Source organism: Ruditapes philippinarum, unplaced genomic scaffold (assembly GCF_026571515.1).
Source record: "Ruditapes philippinarum isolate M1 unplaced genomic scaffold, ASM2657151v2 ctg1494_1_1_1_1, whole genome shotgun sequence".
Lineage (NCBI taxonomy): Eukaryota > Metazoa > Mollusca > Bivalvia > Venerida > Veneridae > Ruditapes > Ruditapes philippinarum.
The window spans coordinates 18,658-37,267 of record NW_026859433.1 but is presented as its reverse complement, the minus strand read 5'-3'; the positions used below and the strand labels follow the sequence as shown (position 1 = coordinate 37,267).

At 32.0% G+C, this 18,610-nt stretch overlaps 2 protein-coding genes across 2 annotated transcripts; both read left to right on the top strand.

The window, feature by feature from the left end:
- The first annotated feature begins 3,009 nt into the window (after nt 1-3,009).
- On the top strand, nt 3,010-5,848 carry LOC132756498 (heat shock 70 kDa protein 12B-like). Its single transcript, XM_060747579.1, has 3 exons — nt 3,010-3,078; nt 4,759-5,085; nt 5,632-5,848. Exons 1-3 carry the CDS (start codon nt 3,076-3,078, stop codon nt 5,641-5,643), a joined length of 342 nt encoding a protein of 113 aa, XP_060603562.1. The 5' UTR covers nt 3,010-3,075; the 3' UTR covers nt 5,644-5,848.
- A 5,097-nt stretch (nt 5,849-10,945) lies between these two features.
- Nucleotides 10,946-11,446, top strand: LOC132756500 (heat shock 70 kDa protein 12A-like). Its single transcript, XM_060747581.1, has one exon. It carries the CDS (start codon nt 10,946-10,948, stop codon nt 11,444-11,446), a length of 501 nt encoding a protein of 166 aa, XP_060603564.1.
- Nucleotides 11,447-18,610: the final 7,164 nt, after the last annotated feature.

Here is an 18,610-nt window from a genome sequence, read left to right as displayed (position 1 = left end):
ACTTTAAACTTCATAGGTGGATAGACCTCATTGAGGAGGAGTGCAGTGCACAAGAATGATAACTCTACCCTGCAAAATTTTTGAGTTATTGCCCTTTGTTATTTTTCACCTGAGTGGAGCAAAACTCAAAAAGTTTCTGAGATATCAACATGAAATGTCATAGTTGGATAGATCTTATTGAGGAGGAATGTTGTGCGCAAGAATGATAACTCTTCCCTATACAATTGTTGAGTTATTGCCCTTTGTTCTTTTTCATACTATTTTGTCCAGAGCTTATCTCAAAAAGTATTTGAGGTATCAACTTGAAACTTCATAGGTGGATGAATTTCATTGAGGAGGAGTGCAGTGCACAAGAATGATAACTCTACCCTGCATAATTGTTTAGTTATTGCCCTTTTTTATTTTTCAAAATTAATTTTTGTCCAGAGCATAACTCAAAAGGCCTTTGAGATACCATTATGAAACTTCATAGGTGCATAGAGCTCACTCAGGAGGTGTGCAGTGCACAAGAATGATAACTCTACCTTTTTAAATTTTTGAGTTATTGCCCTTTGTTATTTTTCATACTTAATTTTTCAATTCAATTTTTTTCTCAAAAAGTATTTGAGGTATCAACTTGAAACTTCATAGGTGGATAGATTTTACTGAGGAGGGATGCAGCACACAAGAATGATAACCTACCCTGCATTATTTTTTAGTTATTGCCCATTGGTATTTTCAGCCATCAGTATTCACATAGGTTTCAAATCTGTAATCACTATAGCCATCAGTTTTCATTACCAAAAGACCTCTTAAAATGGAATTATTCTGCTCTACTACATATACATTCTTCCAATGAGCAAACACATTCGGCGGGGGATGGCCATGTTGACATGGCTCTTGTTTACATTTAAATATGTGACTATGTCTTTTGTTTTCTTAAAATAATTTAATTTATTTCATGAATAATCTATTGCTTCAGCAATCAAAATACCGGTAGTGTTATTGTCAATAAAAGAACATTTTCAGTACTCATAAAAGTCATTAAGATGATTAAATTGTATACTAAAACAGAAAAACGGAGTATGATTGATCGGCATAACATGTTTGACATTCATAATTATGTTTGGAAGAAGTTTTATGTTACGCAATCAGCTGCAGTGTGGCATAATTTGTTATCAAAAGGAGGTTGTTATTTTCTTTTGATTAATTGTAATGTCCTCCCGAATTACTCAATAGGGCGAAAATCATGTCTCTCACCCATGTTGTATAATTTGTCGGGAAATTAGAATTTACTAGTGAGTTATCCAGGAAAGCCAGTAAGGTGGGTCTGATAAAAATGTATTAAAATCGGCGTAAAAACTAGACAAACAGATACTGCATTATTATATTGCAAGAGGTAAAGAAAAAGGTAACAATATGGAATGAAAATGCACAAAGTGTTTGATAATGTAATACTGTCAATTACAGTTTGTAAGTGCGTTACAAAAAGAGAGACATCTATCGAAATTCCATGATTTCTTTTGTTTTCATTAAGATAATTCGTAACACTGTACGTTATCATCAAGTTGCAACATACCTTTAAAGAATAAATGAAATGGCACATAGTGAATTGGTTAATGGAAGGTCTTTCAACAATTTAGGTGATAGTGTATCAAACATAACAACAAACCAATAATGAATTAAAATTGGATGTTTATTGTAGACATAATCCGATATGTGTAACATATATTAATTTAAAAGGTTTATTAAACTTATTTAACAAGAGCAAAATAACATTATTTATCTTATATTTTCATACTCAATCCCTTACAACTCTATCAACATTTTCTTTTCAAGCAATTCTTTATAAAAATTTATATCGCGTATATCAAGATTTGATTTACATATGGAAAAATGTGTCTAATCCACATTTTTGGAAAGGGTATGAAGACATGTCTCTTACAATGTCATCTGTCTTAAACATGTGACTGTTCACATCTTGTTTGTCACTATGTCAGTGGGTAATGATTGAATTTTCCGTGGCATATGCTCTCTCTTGATCTCAACCCCATAGAAGGCTAGGCATTTAAGCCAAAAATGAGACCATACCTAAAACAAATTCCTTCAAAAAAGATATTTCTATTATATATGTGTTGCTACAGATATAAAAGTCTTAAAAAAGTCGAAGTATAAAATGCTCAAAATGTAATGTATTGAAATCATATGATTTTTCAATCAGAAAAAAATGTTTGAATAAAAACAACTATTCATTACATTACAAAATGTGCAACACTGCATAATCTATACATTATCATTCAGACTGGTATAAAACATTATCCCACCCACTATAATAACCCCATTTTTTACTTTTTAGTCAAATAAATTTTAATATTATATAATTTAGCTTTATCAAGAATTGTAGTTGAATGAATCTTTCTAAAATGATATCATCACTCAACAATTCAGGAAATTTTTCACAAATTATTATTACTCATAAGTGACACTACAGAGTAAAGAGCTAGTTGTGGATATTACCCAGTTGTCCACTGTACAGTGACCTACTACTTTTCGATTCAAAATGAATCTCTTTGGCGTTGGAAATAAGAGTTTACCCTTCTTTATTATCCCTGGTGATGGAGTTCAAACCGTGGTGAGTGTGCTCATGTTATGCTATGTTTGTTTCACTACATGTTATATTACCATGTGTGTAAATTGTGCTAAACTAAAATCTTATATTGTCTCCAATATATAGAATCAAACAGTGTGTGCAATTTTCACTTACAGTTTTTTGTCTCCAACGCTCTCGAAGAATCTATAATTTTAATTTTATCTTGCATTTCACGATCATAAGCTAACATAAAACTTAGTGACAGCCTTAAGAAAACTCGCAGGCTGCTGCGTAAGGGGAAACACTCTTCTATCTAATGGTAAAACATTAAAAGACTGGCAAAGGATAAAACACATTTAGAATAAGGACTATATCAATTACAAGTTTCAAATAATGCATAACGAAACTGCCGAATAATGTTTAAATAGCTATTGATCGTCGTCACAATTGTGTATATTACTTCCTGTTTGTGATTCGTTGACATTCAGTAGGACGACAGGACAGTTATGGTATGTTACCTTTAAGGTTTTAAATTTAAATCAATCTTGCCATTTCTCAGATAATACTTAATTACTTAATTCTCAAAACTCTGACTGCATTTTAACCGTTGATTATATGTTTTGTTTCCTTGATATGAACGTTAATTTGAAATCGAAAGTTGAACAAATAAAATATTTGTAAATAATTTTTTTCCATAGCGTCGCTATTAATTGGTGTTAACATGCCAGGATTGATAAGTTATATAGCAATTAACATAGTTTTCTCGATTAAACCAAAAATGTTTTTCTAAAAATAATTTACCAAATATTAATCTATCATTTCAAAATTATAATGTAAATAAGTGACACATGAATGGCCTCAAATTTTGAAATGAATGCCTCTTAAATAATCAAATGTTATTATTACATATTTGATGAATATTTGCGCATTATAAGTTTTCTTGACACTTTTATTTGTGTCCTTTATTGTTTTCTCGTCTACGGTAAGTATCTTCCCTTTTGCCCCCAGTTTTATTTCTTTATTTCGCCCCCTTCCGAATTTCCTATCTCCTTCCCCTGTGCCCTTTTACTTAGTAGGCTATTAATCAATCATTGATTTTGATTTCCTTGTCGGTTACTATTAATTCTTTATATGTATCATTTCAGTGATAACCCTTTCCGTGCTCTCAATTGCGCCCTATCCTGTTTTTGTTTAGGGTCCTCCTGGGCTCCTTCTTTTATTCAATTGAAGAAAGTAATCAGAATCATACATGTACATTTATTTAATAAAGTAGGTATTTCGCCGAAAGATATATTTTTGGGTGATTTTTTATTGTACTTTTATTCGTCAAAGGTATGCTGCAACTTATTTTACAAGCTATGTAAATAGATATAAAATCCATAACTGACTCATACCGCAGTTTCAAAAATCACAACAACAATAACAAACAAAAATCACACACACTTTTAATGACTTTATAAACGGTTTTGAGGTTATCCCTGTAAACTCGTTTAAAGAAAAAAACTAACAAAACAAACATCGATATGGATAGTGTATACATACGAATCATCAGGTTCATGTTGGGAAAATTGCAATTAAGGAAAATTACCTAAATAAAAGAATTTCCCTCCTGCAGTAATACATGACTAAACGTAAAGTCTAATGAAGAATTCGGGATTATACTTAAGCGAGGCACTTAGCTGTGAGGAAAGGAAAAAAACATTATGAAACTAATCGAAATCATTGATTTAAAGTAAATAAAAAGAATTTGCAATCTATCATTTATTTGCTAAACAGGTTGCTGACAAAATACATATGATAATATCTAAATATCTTTCTGAGACGTCTTTTTATATAAAATTATGTAGAATATGTACATGAAGGTTCAACAGTGCATGAAGTCAACAGTTAATTAATGCTCCTCCGAATCTTAAAGTATTTCATTTTCACTGAACAAATTCATAGCATTAATTTCATCATCTCAGTTTATTTACGAGATTGTTAGTTTAAATGCATATACACTTTTGTCGGCCTTACATAGCTTTTTGTATCAGTTCGCGTCATAGAAATTCAATCAACAATAACATGTATTTTGTTAAATGTTAATTTTATCCCTTGTTCTTATTACATTCAAAGTATCTGTTTTCCTAGTGTTCCTTATGTATGTTGTATTGACCAAACTTCAAAAATTATATTTATACTGTGCATAGGTTTCCAAATCCCAGAAGACCACAAACAGACTTCTTGTTGGAGCGATAGACTTTGGAACGACTTTTTCCGGCTGGGCCTTTTCTTTTAAACATGACTATGATTCGGATCCGACAAAAGCAAAGACAAAACATTGGCAGTCGAGATCAGGAACATTAGTGACAGAAAAAACACCGACATGCGCATTGGTAAATCCTGATGGTAAAACATTGAAAGCATTTGGATACGATGCCGAAAACGAATATAGAGAATTACTTGATAAAGGCGAAGAAGAAAAATATTTCTTCTTTAAACGATTCAAAATGGAACTCTATTGTAAGATGGGCAAAGTACGTTTTTATATATCTTGATATTCTTTATCAATTTCCAAATATAAAGAAAATAACTATCCTATGCACGACTCCTCCTATAAGGATGTCAATCAATCATTCATTGAACGATCATCATCAAGTGCCGGTATGCATATTGTCGGGGTTTTGTGAAGCAATTACAATTGTCAGGAAACCCGATTGAACAGTTATTAATTCAATGCAGCTTTACTCAAAACAAAGGTCGTTAGTTGACAGTCGCAAAAGTTGATACTTAATCTTCACTACATCTCAGGGATTTTAGATTTCCTGTTCTTTTTTCTTATTTTTCTTCTATGTCATGACAACAATATTAGGACAATCAGAAGACAAATGAGTTGGTAATTACAATTACGTGTTTACGACCAGTTTGTCGCCCCCGTTAATTTCTTTTTTTTACTAACAAAATTATTGTAGTTTAAAGTTAAGTTTACATGTTTTTTGTTCTATGTCACAGTGTTGAATCAATATTTTTATTCATTCCAATTTGAAAAAAAGCCTTCATTAGATGTTTAAATACTAATCCAGGACTTAAAATGAGACTTGACAATCGAAGACGAATTTGGCAGACCTCTTTTAGCAGCTGATGTCTTTGGAATGTCAATCAAGTTCTTGGTAGATGACATGTTGAATAATGCTGGCAAGGGAATAGATGGCATAATTAAACATTCTGAAATTCACTTGGTTGTAACAGTACCTGCAATATGGTCCGATGCTGCTAAACAATTCATGCGTGAAGCTGCTGTTCAGGTAACAATGTAAACTTTATCGTGGACCTTTCTATTAGTTATTCTCATGAGCAAGAGCGTTTTGCACCCCGACTTCACTGCTTTCGAATGATAACATTTTATCAGAACTTAATGCTTAGTTAGCCAGTAAAAGTGAGGAAAATTACTCCAATATTTTCATCATTGAAAAAAAATCATGTTACATTAAAATCCGTATCAAAATAAAAGTGTGTTTCTTTAGATATTCTGCATAATCATCTATCATCTAAATCTAGAAAACGCTATGTGATCGGCACAAATTAGCATTCTGTTCTTTTGAACTTCATTTTAGTCATGTTAGCTAATAATAAATCGAACCATAATTGTTAATTACTTTCTTAGGGGCTGGTATATGTAAGGAACAACTAACAATCGCACTGGAACCCGAAGCGGCTTCGTTGTATTGCAGGCATGTTCATATCCATAAAACCTGGTGAGCATGGCAATGTATCAATGGACAAGTTTACCAATGGGCACCAAATACATAGTTGTTGATGCAGGAGGTACTGTTCTTTTTAAATATTATTGAATTTTTTCATTTTACCAGATTCATAAGGCGTCCATATATGCAATTATATTCAAATTTAAAAAAAAAGATATTTTTCTTACAACTGCTGATGATTTTTGTTACTATTAATAAGTCAGTGTTCTGTTACTGCTTGATATAGCTATAAGTTTAGCTTTTTGTATTGACGCTCTTTTACTTTAGCCACACAAAAAGCTGACGAGTGATATCATCTAAAAATTGTTCCGTTGTGGTGTACGTTGTGTTAACGTATTCTAAGTTTACTTGGATCATATACTTAAATTGAAAAGAATTATATATATATATACAAGGAGGAGAATCACGCCGTTCGTTACCCAAACAAACAAGATGGCGGATGCAGCCAAAAAGTAGGTTTTTTCCCTTTTTTCTCTGAAATTCGTGATGTTCTAATGTAAAGGTACATTATAACAACCTTCTAACACAATTTTCCTGGCACACAGGATGTTATTTCATTGATGTTTCGTCCCGTACTTCATCTGAAATGCGCGTCACCAGATTCGAAGCGAGAGAATTTTCCACCGGTTTGATCGTGGTAACGTACGGCTTTTTCTCTCAAATTCACTGTTTCTTTTACATATATGTATAATTAACTGAAACCACTGACTTAAAAAGTTGTAATATGTTGTCAAGTAAGCAATCATGCCAATCTGGCTAGATTTACTGCTGTAAATATTAATATCGGGGCATTTTCCGGAAATGATAACGTATGGCGCACATAATATCAATGATAACGTACGTCGCATTTTACTACTTGGTTGGATTTCCATTTGTCCAATCAGCTGATAATGAATTATTTTTTATGTAGGAAATGACAGATATCTGAAAAAATGTTGGTCCGGTCAAAAATAATTAATTGAACAATGCTGTACTATCGGAAATAAATATCTTTCTCGCTGGTGGCATAATATATATTCGTTGTTAATATACCAATTAAAACACACGTGTATAGTTTGAGAATATTTTGTATAAAATGCAGAATGGGAAGAAAAGTCTCCACTTTAAGGAAACATTTGTGTGTTGTTGTCTTTACATTAAATTTCGCCAGTGTTGTGCGATAATTATGGTCTTATTCCCCTTATCGCAAAGAAGAAACGCATTCAGCATAGCAAAAGTGTTATAAATGTACGGACGGCTTGATATATTTTCTTTTCCAAAAAAAAAAAGTCTAAAATCATTCCTAACAAATTTCTGATAAGGAAATCTTAATATTTGAACCCGTCAACATTTTACAAACGAAAATTGATGGCGACTAGCTTACACCCAGATGAGATGAGCCTGTGTTTTATTCAATCTGGTCGCTCATTGAAAGAAAAATACATAACAGAGAAAAATGAATGAATGTAGGTTCTATAATGAGTTTATTGAATGAGTTAGAAAATAATGTTATGCAAAAAAACTTAAATTGAATTTAGTAAATAAAAAAATTCTGTTTATTAGACGGCCGGTTAATATTGAAACGCTACCATTTAGCGTGACGTTGTGCCACTATGGCGTCAGATATAATTACGCGACATAGCCTCACAGGTTTTTTTTTTATTATAGTAGACAGTAGACATTTTATTTTATTCCATTTGGCTTTAAAGCCGATGAGGGCATAAAACATGCATAATAACGAACAGTTCATATAAAATTGTAAACCCTTTTCCCTCATGAGCATATTGTGAAAAATGGTCGTTTTCATTGAAAAGCCTCCTGTTACAAGTTCAAACTGCTATGAAACTTTGAAAAAATGTTTCAATACTAATCAAACTTGGCACAAATGTTGACTGGACCATTGCCTTTGTAACGACATGCTCAGTCTAAAATTTTCCTGTTACCATGGCAACATGGGGACATCTCAAAATTGCCATAAATCACTATTTTGCCTTGAGTTTTTTTTCATCAAAATTTATTTCAAAAGTGCTGCAACTTCTCAAGGGATTGAGATAGAGTCAAAGGCTTTTCAGCGTTGGTTACACGTTTCCTTATGATCGACCTGGGGTCATTTTTAGCCTCTCGCAAGTCCAAAATTTTCTTGGCGATGAGGGGGACTACCGCCCCTCTTCAAACCCCCCAAACAGAAGGGGGGACATCCCCCTTCTGGCAACCCCCTGATGTATCTTTTGGATGGTGGGGGCGCCGAAAAAGTGCTCACTTTTTTTTTAGCAACGTTTCTCAAACAAAAAATGTGTTTGGGGTCCAAAAAAGGACATTTTTTCACTCAGGCCTAAAAGGGGGGTCGAAAGTTTAATGTTTCGCGTATATATGAGGTAAAGGGTAAAATACCAGCCGAAATTTTTCTGAAGGAGTTACATAATGAACATTTTCAAAATTGATCTTTAAACCAGTAACTTATAGGTCTCTTGTATTTACATGTACATACACACGTATACATGTACATACATACAAAAAGCATACATTACATGAACTATTAATGCAAAATTGTTGTATATAAATCGATTTTTAACACAGAAACGCAATTACCGTTGTTTATACATATATCCTAAAAAATGAAGGTCCCTTCGCATCAATTGCGGATTTCATAATTGTAAATTAAAAGGAACGTCATAAGTTGATCAAAACAATTACATGCAAGAATTTGCCTATCATTTTCTGGCGTTTTTTTCCACAAACGCCCCAAACAAAACAATAATTTCTTTAAAAAAAAGTATTGCAGGTATCAGCAATAAAAAAGTGACATTGGAATTTGCTTATTAATTTCTAGTGTTAATTATGAAGTTTCAAATCGTATTTGGATTTCGATGTTTTTATCCAAGCCGGAAACCCGTCTGAAACCTTTAATGCCAGACTTCATGTGCTTAAATGGACGTCATTGAACGATTTTTAAAAAATTATTACGCTACTCTTAATCTATTGTTTACGAAAGTATATGTAAGTGTTCCATTCCGTGTTGTTCTATTTTCGACGGGGACGATAGCGACCGGAGAATATTTCTTTATTTCTGTAGAACAGCTACGGATTGAATACAAAACATACTTAGTGTCAAGCTTTATTTGGCTTCATTAGTATTGATTTATTTCATCACTATATCTGTCCATTTGCACAAACGCGGTTCTATGAAGTACTATGAAAAATAAAAGGGCTGTTATGAACGGACTTTGATATATCATCGACTTTTGTTCTTTCTATTCTATGAAAATTTACACACATTTTTTTAAGAAATACAACGCTTTCAAATTGGATGACAAATAAAGGCTGGACCACTAATATTATTTATTTCAGTTTCTTAATTTGGTTTACACATCCACTTATGTCTTGTAAACATAACTTTTCTATTATAAAGAAAATCAATTAATCAGAAAAAAACGCGCCGTACGTTATCATTGATATTTTGTGCGCCATACGTTATCATTTCCGGAAAAAATGCCCCGATATTAATATTTTACAGCAGTAAATCTAGCCAGAATTGGCATGATTGCTTACTTGACAACATATAACAACTTTTTTAACTCAGTGGTTTCAGTTAATATACATATATGTAAAAGAAACAGTAAATTTTGAGAGAAAAAGCCGTACGTTACCACGATCAAACCGGTGGAAAATTATCCCCGCTTCGAATCTGGTGACGCGCATTTCAGATGAAGTACGGGACGAACATTATGAAATAACATCATGTGTGCCAGGAAAATTGTGTAGAAGGTTGTTATATGTACCTTTACATTAGAACATCACGAATTTCAGAGAAAAAAGGGAAAAACCTACTTTTTGGCTGCATCCGCCATCTTGTTTGTTTGGGTAACGAACGGCGTGATTCTCCCCCGTGTATATATATATGTGGTAATAATTTAAAACTTGCTATAACTTATTGTTTTAGGCATTGAATAAATAATTGTTTTTTTAAAGAAAGATGCATAAATTATTGAACGTTAAGGGCTCGTCTTTGCTTGTTTCCAAGTCTAGAAACAAGAAAATGTTGTTCTTTGGCATTGATAAAAACAGAAGTGAAGCATATACATGATATATGTGCAATGAAACTTAAATGAGACAATGTTCTCCTGAAATGAGCAAAACATGAACGTTTAAAACTTACCTGTGAACATTAAAATTATAGTGGTTTGAACTTTATGACATTTTATCGATGGTAATCATAATTATGTGAAAAAAAACAAATTTTTTTGTTTAATTATTTTCTCTAGGTTTGGAACAATAGACATAACAGTTAACAACGAGACAGGGAAAGTAGGCATACATTGAGAGAAGTAAAATCCTGCAAGTGGTGGCATTTGGGGAGGTATAAATGATTTGAACCCAAGGATTTGAAAATTTTTGCTTATACATAATAGTAGGACAAACTGTTTTTTGAAAAATTCAAACACGAAGAAAAAGGAGGATTGGCTTGAATGCAACGAGACTTTAGTCACGGAAACGAGAAGACGATTTTTAGAACAATTGAAGGTAAAGTAAGGGAATGAGAAATTACCTGCATCACTAATTGATTTTTACAATCAATACTCCACAACTTGACCTCTCTACTTCAAATTAGCATCCCTCTCAGTATGCAAATCTGATTGAGCTTAAAAGGGACAAGATGAAGATTTCTAACAAAGTCTTTGTTCAACTATTTGACCCGTCAGTGACAAAGACTGTTGGTCATTTGAAGTCGTTGCTGTCCGACGGTTCACTGAAAGATGTAAGAGTTTTGCTTTATGGTTTTGGTGGTTATTCTGAATCACCCGGTGTTACAACATGCAGTATTAGAAGCATTGGGCCGGGAACTGAAGTCGTTATACCTGACGGCGCTTCATCGGTCGTATTAAGAGGTGCCCTAATATATGGACATAATCCTTCATCAATAAGTGAAAGGATTCTCAAGTATACCTACGGCACTAGTCACACACCAATTTTTGTAGAGGGAGTTCACCCAGAGTGCAAACGATATGAAGCTGATGACCATAGTATTAGATGTCGTGATGTCTTCAGCAAACTTGCTACTATCGGGCAAAGCGTGAAAATGGGAGAAAACACAAGTAAAGAAAACATATACTACAACTTTCCAGTAAGAACAAAGGTGTATGCTGTTTTGAAATAATTTGCTTCAGAAGAGAAAATGAACCCGGTTACATTGATGAGTGACCCGGAATGCTTTAAGATAGGAGTCCTAAAAGGTTTGAGGGTTTGATGAGGGAAGTATTACAAGCGAGAAAAACCCCGGTTTCACTGTCTAATGTTATTTGGCGGGACTGAAATCAATCGTTGAAGGGAAGACGAACGTACCGGTAAGAAGAAAATAACATCTGTTTGACTTTCCTTGGGTAAATATATTTAAAACATTTTTCGAAAGGAGAATGAATAAAAAAGAGAAAAAAAAAAGAGTGTATAACGTTTACAGCAAGGCTGTTTGATATATATTTTAAAGAGCAGCAATTTTTGCTGTAATATTTGTCTTGTCATTCGGTATATTTTTTTTCCAGCATATTGGAAGATATTGAATAATACTTAAACCGGTTGTTTCTATGGCGATTGACAGATGTCGCAGCTTTTCTTCCATTATTACTCATGACAAAATTTTTTCATACTCAGTCTGCAATTTTCAAGTTGATTCCATTGCTTCCGAGGGATTGCGCATTTTCCGGATTTTAATAATCATCACAAATGGATGTAATTTCTATTCGCCCTTATATAAAGTATTCATTTATTTATATGAGTCTCAATAACATATATGTATAAATCAATCAATGTACTATACAAGATAAGACAATGGCATAAATAGCATATATGAAACCTATTAAATACTAGATTTACTAGAGAATACTATCAACTATTTATATGCACAAATCGATCGACATTTATGAGTATGTTTAAATTGTTATTGATACACATAGTAGTGTAGGAAATGAACTAGTAAATCATGCATATTTTGGGGGTCAACCAGTCTATGTCTAGGAACAGTAAGTTTTATATACCAAAATGTTCACAAGGGTTCGTAGAATACGAAACGATATTTCATTTTAACCCAAATGGTCGGACAATTCAAGAAATCCAAGAAATGGGCATCCAAAAGATGGCCGCCAAAATTCCTCAAAAACAAGTAATTATCATTAATTGGCCAATGTTTTCAAGAATTTCAAAGTTAACTTTTGTCTTCACATATCAAATATGATAGGAAAATACATGTTACCGTAAAGTTAAATTGTTTTTGTCCACTTTTATGTGAGAAATATAAAATATTTGAAAGAATATCATGGCAAATGTATAAAAAAAAACCTAAAAATTAAATTTTATATTATAAATTTTTTCATTTCCATGACAACATATTTCAATTTTTATTTCCATATTGTACTTTTTTGCCAAGAGTACAACTTCAACTCTTATCATTTATGACAATTTTAATGTTTATTGACATTTTTCTTATGGACGCATTTATGATTTTAAACGGGTGGGGTATAATTAAATTCAGCTGAAAAATTTACATCTCTAAAATTGCGTCTAATTCTTATGATTGAATGCCCCAAATTATTGGGTTTTTTTCACGTAAGACTTTCTTGTTTTCTCTGAAATAAATACAAAATGTGATGTTTAAAAATACATTGAAATTTCCATCAGTTTTCATGGTTGCCATGGTAACATGTTATAGAAAATAGGCTAAATCTTTCCTTTAAAGATATTTTTGCAACTTTACAAAATATATATATACATCATAATCACAATACTTTTCAAATGACATTCTTAATTGACCGTGGTTATAACAATAAGTATAAAAATCAAAAAAATTCATTCCCTTGATGATACTTTGCTTTTTAAAATAATACTGTGTCGGTGTGACGTAAAACCCAGTCAAACAAATAAAATAATAATACTGCAGACAATTTTTGTTTAAATAAAGACGATGCTTAGCTGTTAAAGGTTACAAAAAATATAAATCCAACTTAGTTTTACTCTTTTTTTTTACTTCATCATTATGTATATAATGACATTTATTGCAGGATTTGTTTAAATACAGTTTCCACATGCATATTTTAAAGAGGTTTCATAGAACTCGGATATGATTAAATTTGGATATGTCTAAAATCAAAGCCACATTTACATCCTCTCTCAAATTGCATTGTAATTATACAATGTTCTTTAAGAGAATTAAGAACTTAAGATTTCATTTTTGTGTATATTCAGACTTCAGTGTTCCACGTTTTTTTGATGTTTTGGGCAGGTCAGTCAAAATGTTTTGTAAGGATCCACGAACAGAACACAACACTTATTTAGTAACTGTTTTTGTTTTTACCAATATTGTTTTATATTATGTGGATATTAAAATCATTTGACAAACTTATCCAAATTACCACTTTCAACTTTGAGCAAGACGTCACCTAAATTTCTTAAATATATTTCAAAATTCAAATCTAGAAGCAAATTATGTAATAATGACATTTAATGTTCAGCATTTTACCAATATTTCTGAGAATTTTGGTACGAATTTTGATACAGAAATTTTCTTAACTGTCTTCACTTAGAGCGCTTACATACATGTATAAGAGAACTTGACACACTATTTAGTGGTGAATTAATATTTTTAACTTCTTAAATTGAAAAGGAATAAGAGTTGTGATCTTAACAACTACAATTTTTATTGATGCTTAAGAGTTTATTTCTACGGTGGCACAAAGGTGACATGTGTGTGTTTTTTATTTATCTCGTGGCCACAATATACTATGTCAAGGCCACGAGTTACTAAGTCGTGGCCACGAGATAGCTAAGTCGTGACCACGAGATACTATGTCGTGGCCACTAGTTACAAAGTCGTGGCCACGAGATAGATAAGTCGTGTCCACGAGATACTATATCGTGGCCATGGATTACTAAGTCAGATTACACCATTTATTTGAATTTCCCTTATTAACTAGGCGTGTGTTATAGTACAAGGATGCCCCTACTTTTCCAGCCTGTAAAAGTGCCACTTATTCAACTTTATTGAATGTTCATTAATTTTACATTTAGCATCACTGAGACCCTAATTTTTGGCCCAATGACCTCGAAATTATTAGATGCCATCTACTGATCAGGTGCAATGATCTTTCTGGGTTATATAAACCATGGCTTATCCCTTCTAAATTATTCATCAGACAAGGATTTTTCCTAATAGGCTATCTACTGTCCATGGGCAATGTCCTTTCCAAATTAAGGAAGGTGACTTTCTAATATGATCCTAAAGACAAGTTCAAAGTGAATATCTTAAGTATTTTCAAAGAATAATGTTGCTTGTAAAAGTAAGTTGTTAAGTTTAAAAAATTCATAATATATATATAGTGTATTTCTGATTGATTAATTATCTCGTCGCCACGACTTAGCTATCTCGTGGCTACATCTAAGTAACTCGTGGCCACGACATAGTATCTCAAGCCCATGACTTAATTATCTCGTCGCCACGACTTAGCTATCTCGTGGCTACGACTTAGTAACTCGTGGCCACGACATAGTATCTCAAGCCCATGACTTAATTATCTCGTCGCCACGACTTAGCTATCTCGTGGCTACGACTTAGTAACTCGTGGCCACGACATAGTATCTCGTGGCCATGAGATAAATAAACACACACACACGTCACCTTTGTGCCACCGTAAATATCTATTGTAAATGTACTTACAAAATATTTTCATTGTTGTTACGAAATTGGATTTACAAATTGTGCAAAAATAGCACTATCTATATGGACTCTCGGTTCGGATTTCGCGAGGGCCATTATACTAAGTATATGCAATCTTAATTCTTCACTCAGTGATACAAAAAGCCCGTTTGTCACTTCTAAACTCTGGTGTATATTTATTGATTATGAAAAAGCGTTTGATACAGATATTCGCGACGCTCTTTGGAAACAATAACTTAATTCAGCTATTAGCTTTAAGATGATCTCCATGATTAAAACAATTTTAGTAAAGTAAAAATGTGTCTAATCTAATCCAAATATGCAATTTCCGATATTTGTTTCATGTCACCACAGGCCAAATGCGAGGGGAGTAACATTCATTTCTCCTTTGTTGTTTTATTTTTTTTTTTAAATGATACCACTAATAATGTAGATCTTTACAGTATGAAGTAAAATGACTGTATTATGCATCCAGTGTACCTCATTTTGTTTGCAGACGATATTGTACTCTTTATCAGTCAGCTTACAAGTTAAATCAAAATATGTTACATCCCTACCCCTACTAAACATTGGCTCTTTCACATGTTGTTGATTTATTTATATGATAGCCATAAACGCTGAAAAAGATTAACATATTTTCTAAAAATATCCGACTTTAAAAGAATATGCTCGTTTGTTTTTTAAAAATCGAAAACTGCTATACCATACAGAACATTTTTCTCATCATTTTGTATGCAATATCGATACGAAATACCCAAACATGAAGTTGCAAGAGTTTTTGTCAAAAATCAACTCACATGTTTTCCTTTACAAGGAGACAAAGTTACATTAGTTAATATAAATTACTTTCATCATGTTCATAAAATGTTTAAAGTGTGGCATAATTTTGCCAAAGCAATTCAACACGATGTTAAAGTTACTGTAAACATTGAACAAAAGGATGAATGGTTGACGTACCAGACCGGCGAAAACCAATATAAGAAAACACATTGAATAACCAAGTTCCAAAAGACAAATATTAATTATTTAGTTTAAAGACGCATTTTTGCAAATAAAGAATTCTACACATAGGAAATCATTAAAAATAACATTAGTTTTTTTTCTCTTGAAAGTCCAATTAGTGATGAAGAAGTAATTGAAAATGGCACATTTTATACTTTTTACAGATTTACGAATATAGCAGATACTATCTCAAACAATTTGAAGATTCTTTTTTTTTTAATTTAACCATGAACATCAATTGGCATAATTGCACAAACCTATTCTTACTGAATGGTTGGGTTGGCACCATCACATTTCTGATTGCGCAAACACCATATCGGTGGCTCCATCACATTTGAATTTACTGATTTACCTTTTCTTACTTTAATATATCTCATAATTTTATATTCATAATCTTCATTTCTTCAAGTGATAAGCGTGTTACATGCTCTAAAACAATTATTTAAACAACATATATTTTTAGAAACTGTGTTTACCTTCTCCAGCAATGTTTTGATAGCATTTAACACATTACCAAAAGAGCCACCGTTTAGTATGGGTGTGTTTAGATTGATCGGGTGTTAAATTCGCACATACTGGTACTTAAGAAGCAAGAGTTGTGATTTTGTCTGACCATGCTTGAAGAGCTTATCAGAACCTTTTATAGTCATTTGAATCAAGTTAGATATCAAAACTAAATTACATTTATTTGATTGTACTGACATTGCTCCATATTATTATGTGGTTCTTATAAAATGAAAGAAATCGACCTTCTGGATATCGGATTGTGCTTAAATATTTTGGGAGTACCAGATTTGCATGTGTATGTAGATTTGCATGTGTATGGAGAACTTTTAAAGATTAAAAAATATAACGTTATAGATATTTAAGGCCAATTTCTTGCCTTTTAATCAAAAAGTTTCTTTTCTGCTTTCAACTAATAGCAGACTGGAGCAATGATGTCTGAATACATAAAAATGAAACTTTTAGGTCATAGTACTCATACTCTGAAAGAACGTTGTATAATTATAAACAATCTGAGTGTAGACACACATTATCTTGGTTTTGAACATATTCAAGTGGCAAATTTAAGCATATCCGAGTACTATGACACTTGTTTAATATTCATACGAGACTGTACTTAATCTTAAACATAGCCTTCAATTTATTTCGGTATATACATATAATAATGATAAAACAACATTAATAATAATAACTACTTGGATTTATGACAATGTTATGTAACCTTTTACAGCATCATCCAATGTAATCTGCAGTAGATCTAGGCCTATTATTACAAATCGTGAGGTGTCAAGAGAAGACCATTAATTTATTATTACACCTATAGTCATTTGAAAAATGTGGTGATTATGAATCATTCAAAGTTTGTTAAAAGTTGCTTAAATGCGTTTAAGGTTTTATTTCTATAACGTAAGATTTATATTTCTATAAAATGTTATCTTTTTATAAAATGTTACCATGGTAACCATGAAAACTGATAAAAATTTCAATATTTGCTAACATCACACTTTCTATTATATGTATTTCAGAGACAACAAGTCAGTCAACAACACAACAAATACAAAAAATTGGAAAATAAATTATCAGAAATAGGCGCAATTTTAGAGATGTAAATTTTAGCAGAATTTAATTATACCCCCACCCGTTTAAAAAACATAATACGTCCATAGGAGAAGTGTCCATAAACATTAAAATTGACATAAATGATAAGAGTTGAAGTTGTATTTTTGCACAAAAGTATAATATGGAAATAAAAATTGAAATGTGCTGTCATGGAAATGAAAATTTATATCAAATTTAATTTTTAGGTCATTTTTAATACATTTTTCATGATATTCTTTCAAATATTTTATATTTCTCCCATAAAAGTGATCAAAAACCAATTTATTTACAGTAAACATGTGTTTTCTATCATATTTATATGTAAAGACAAAAGTGACTTAGAAATTCTTTTAAAAAATTGCCAAATAATGATAATTAATGTTTTTGCGAATTTTGGCGGCCATCTTGGACGCCATCTTGGATTTCTTGATTATCCGACCATTTGGGTTAAAACGAAATATCGTTTCGTATTCTACGAACCCTTGTGAACATTTTGGTATATAAAACTTACTGTTCCTAGACATAGACTGGTAGGGTCCTACTAACCGGTCCTCGTTTCCTACACTATAGGTCTCATACCCTTACAACATATCGTGAAAATTGAAATTTTGAGAAATTATGACACAATAAAATGCGTATTTTCATTTTCTGTATTTTCACAACAGTGAAACATGCATATTTTCCGTAATTTCAAGGTAGTCTTCCCGACGACACATTTCTAAATTCAACTAAAACACAAAATTAAAGTAAGAGTCTTTCGAGACGTAAGGTCAAAAAAGCTATAAATACGGGATTTATTGTGGTATGAAAATTTTCATGGTTACCGCACTCGTGAAATACACAAATCCTGTTTTTATAGAAAAATATCTTGAATGTTGATTTTTAAAATTGAAGCTAAATGTTTCTGAAATCAAATTCTTGAATTACTATTTTGAAAATAAGGACGATGTTTTGTTTTTTATTCTATCTCAATTGAAAGTAGAATATTAGATATAATAATTTGAATGCTTATTC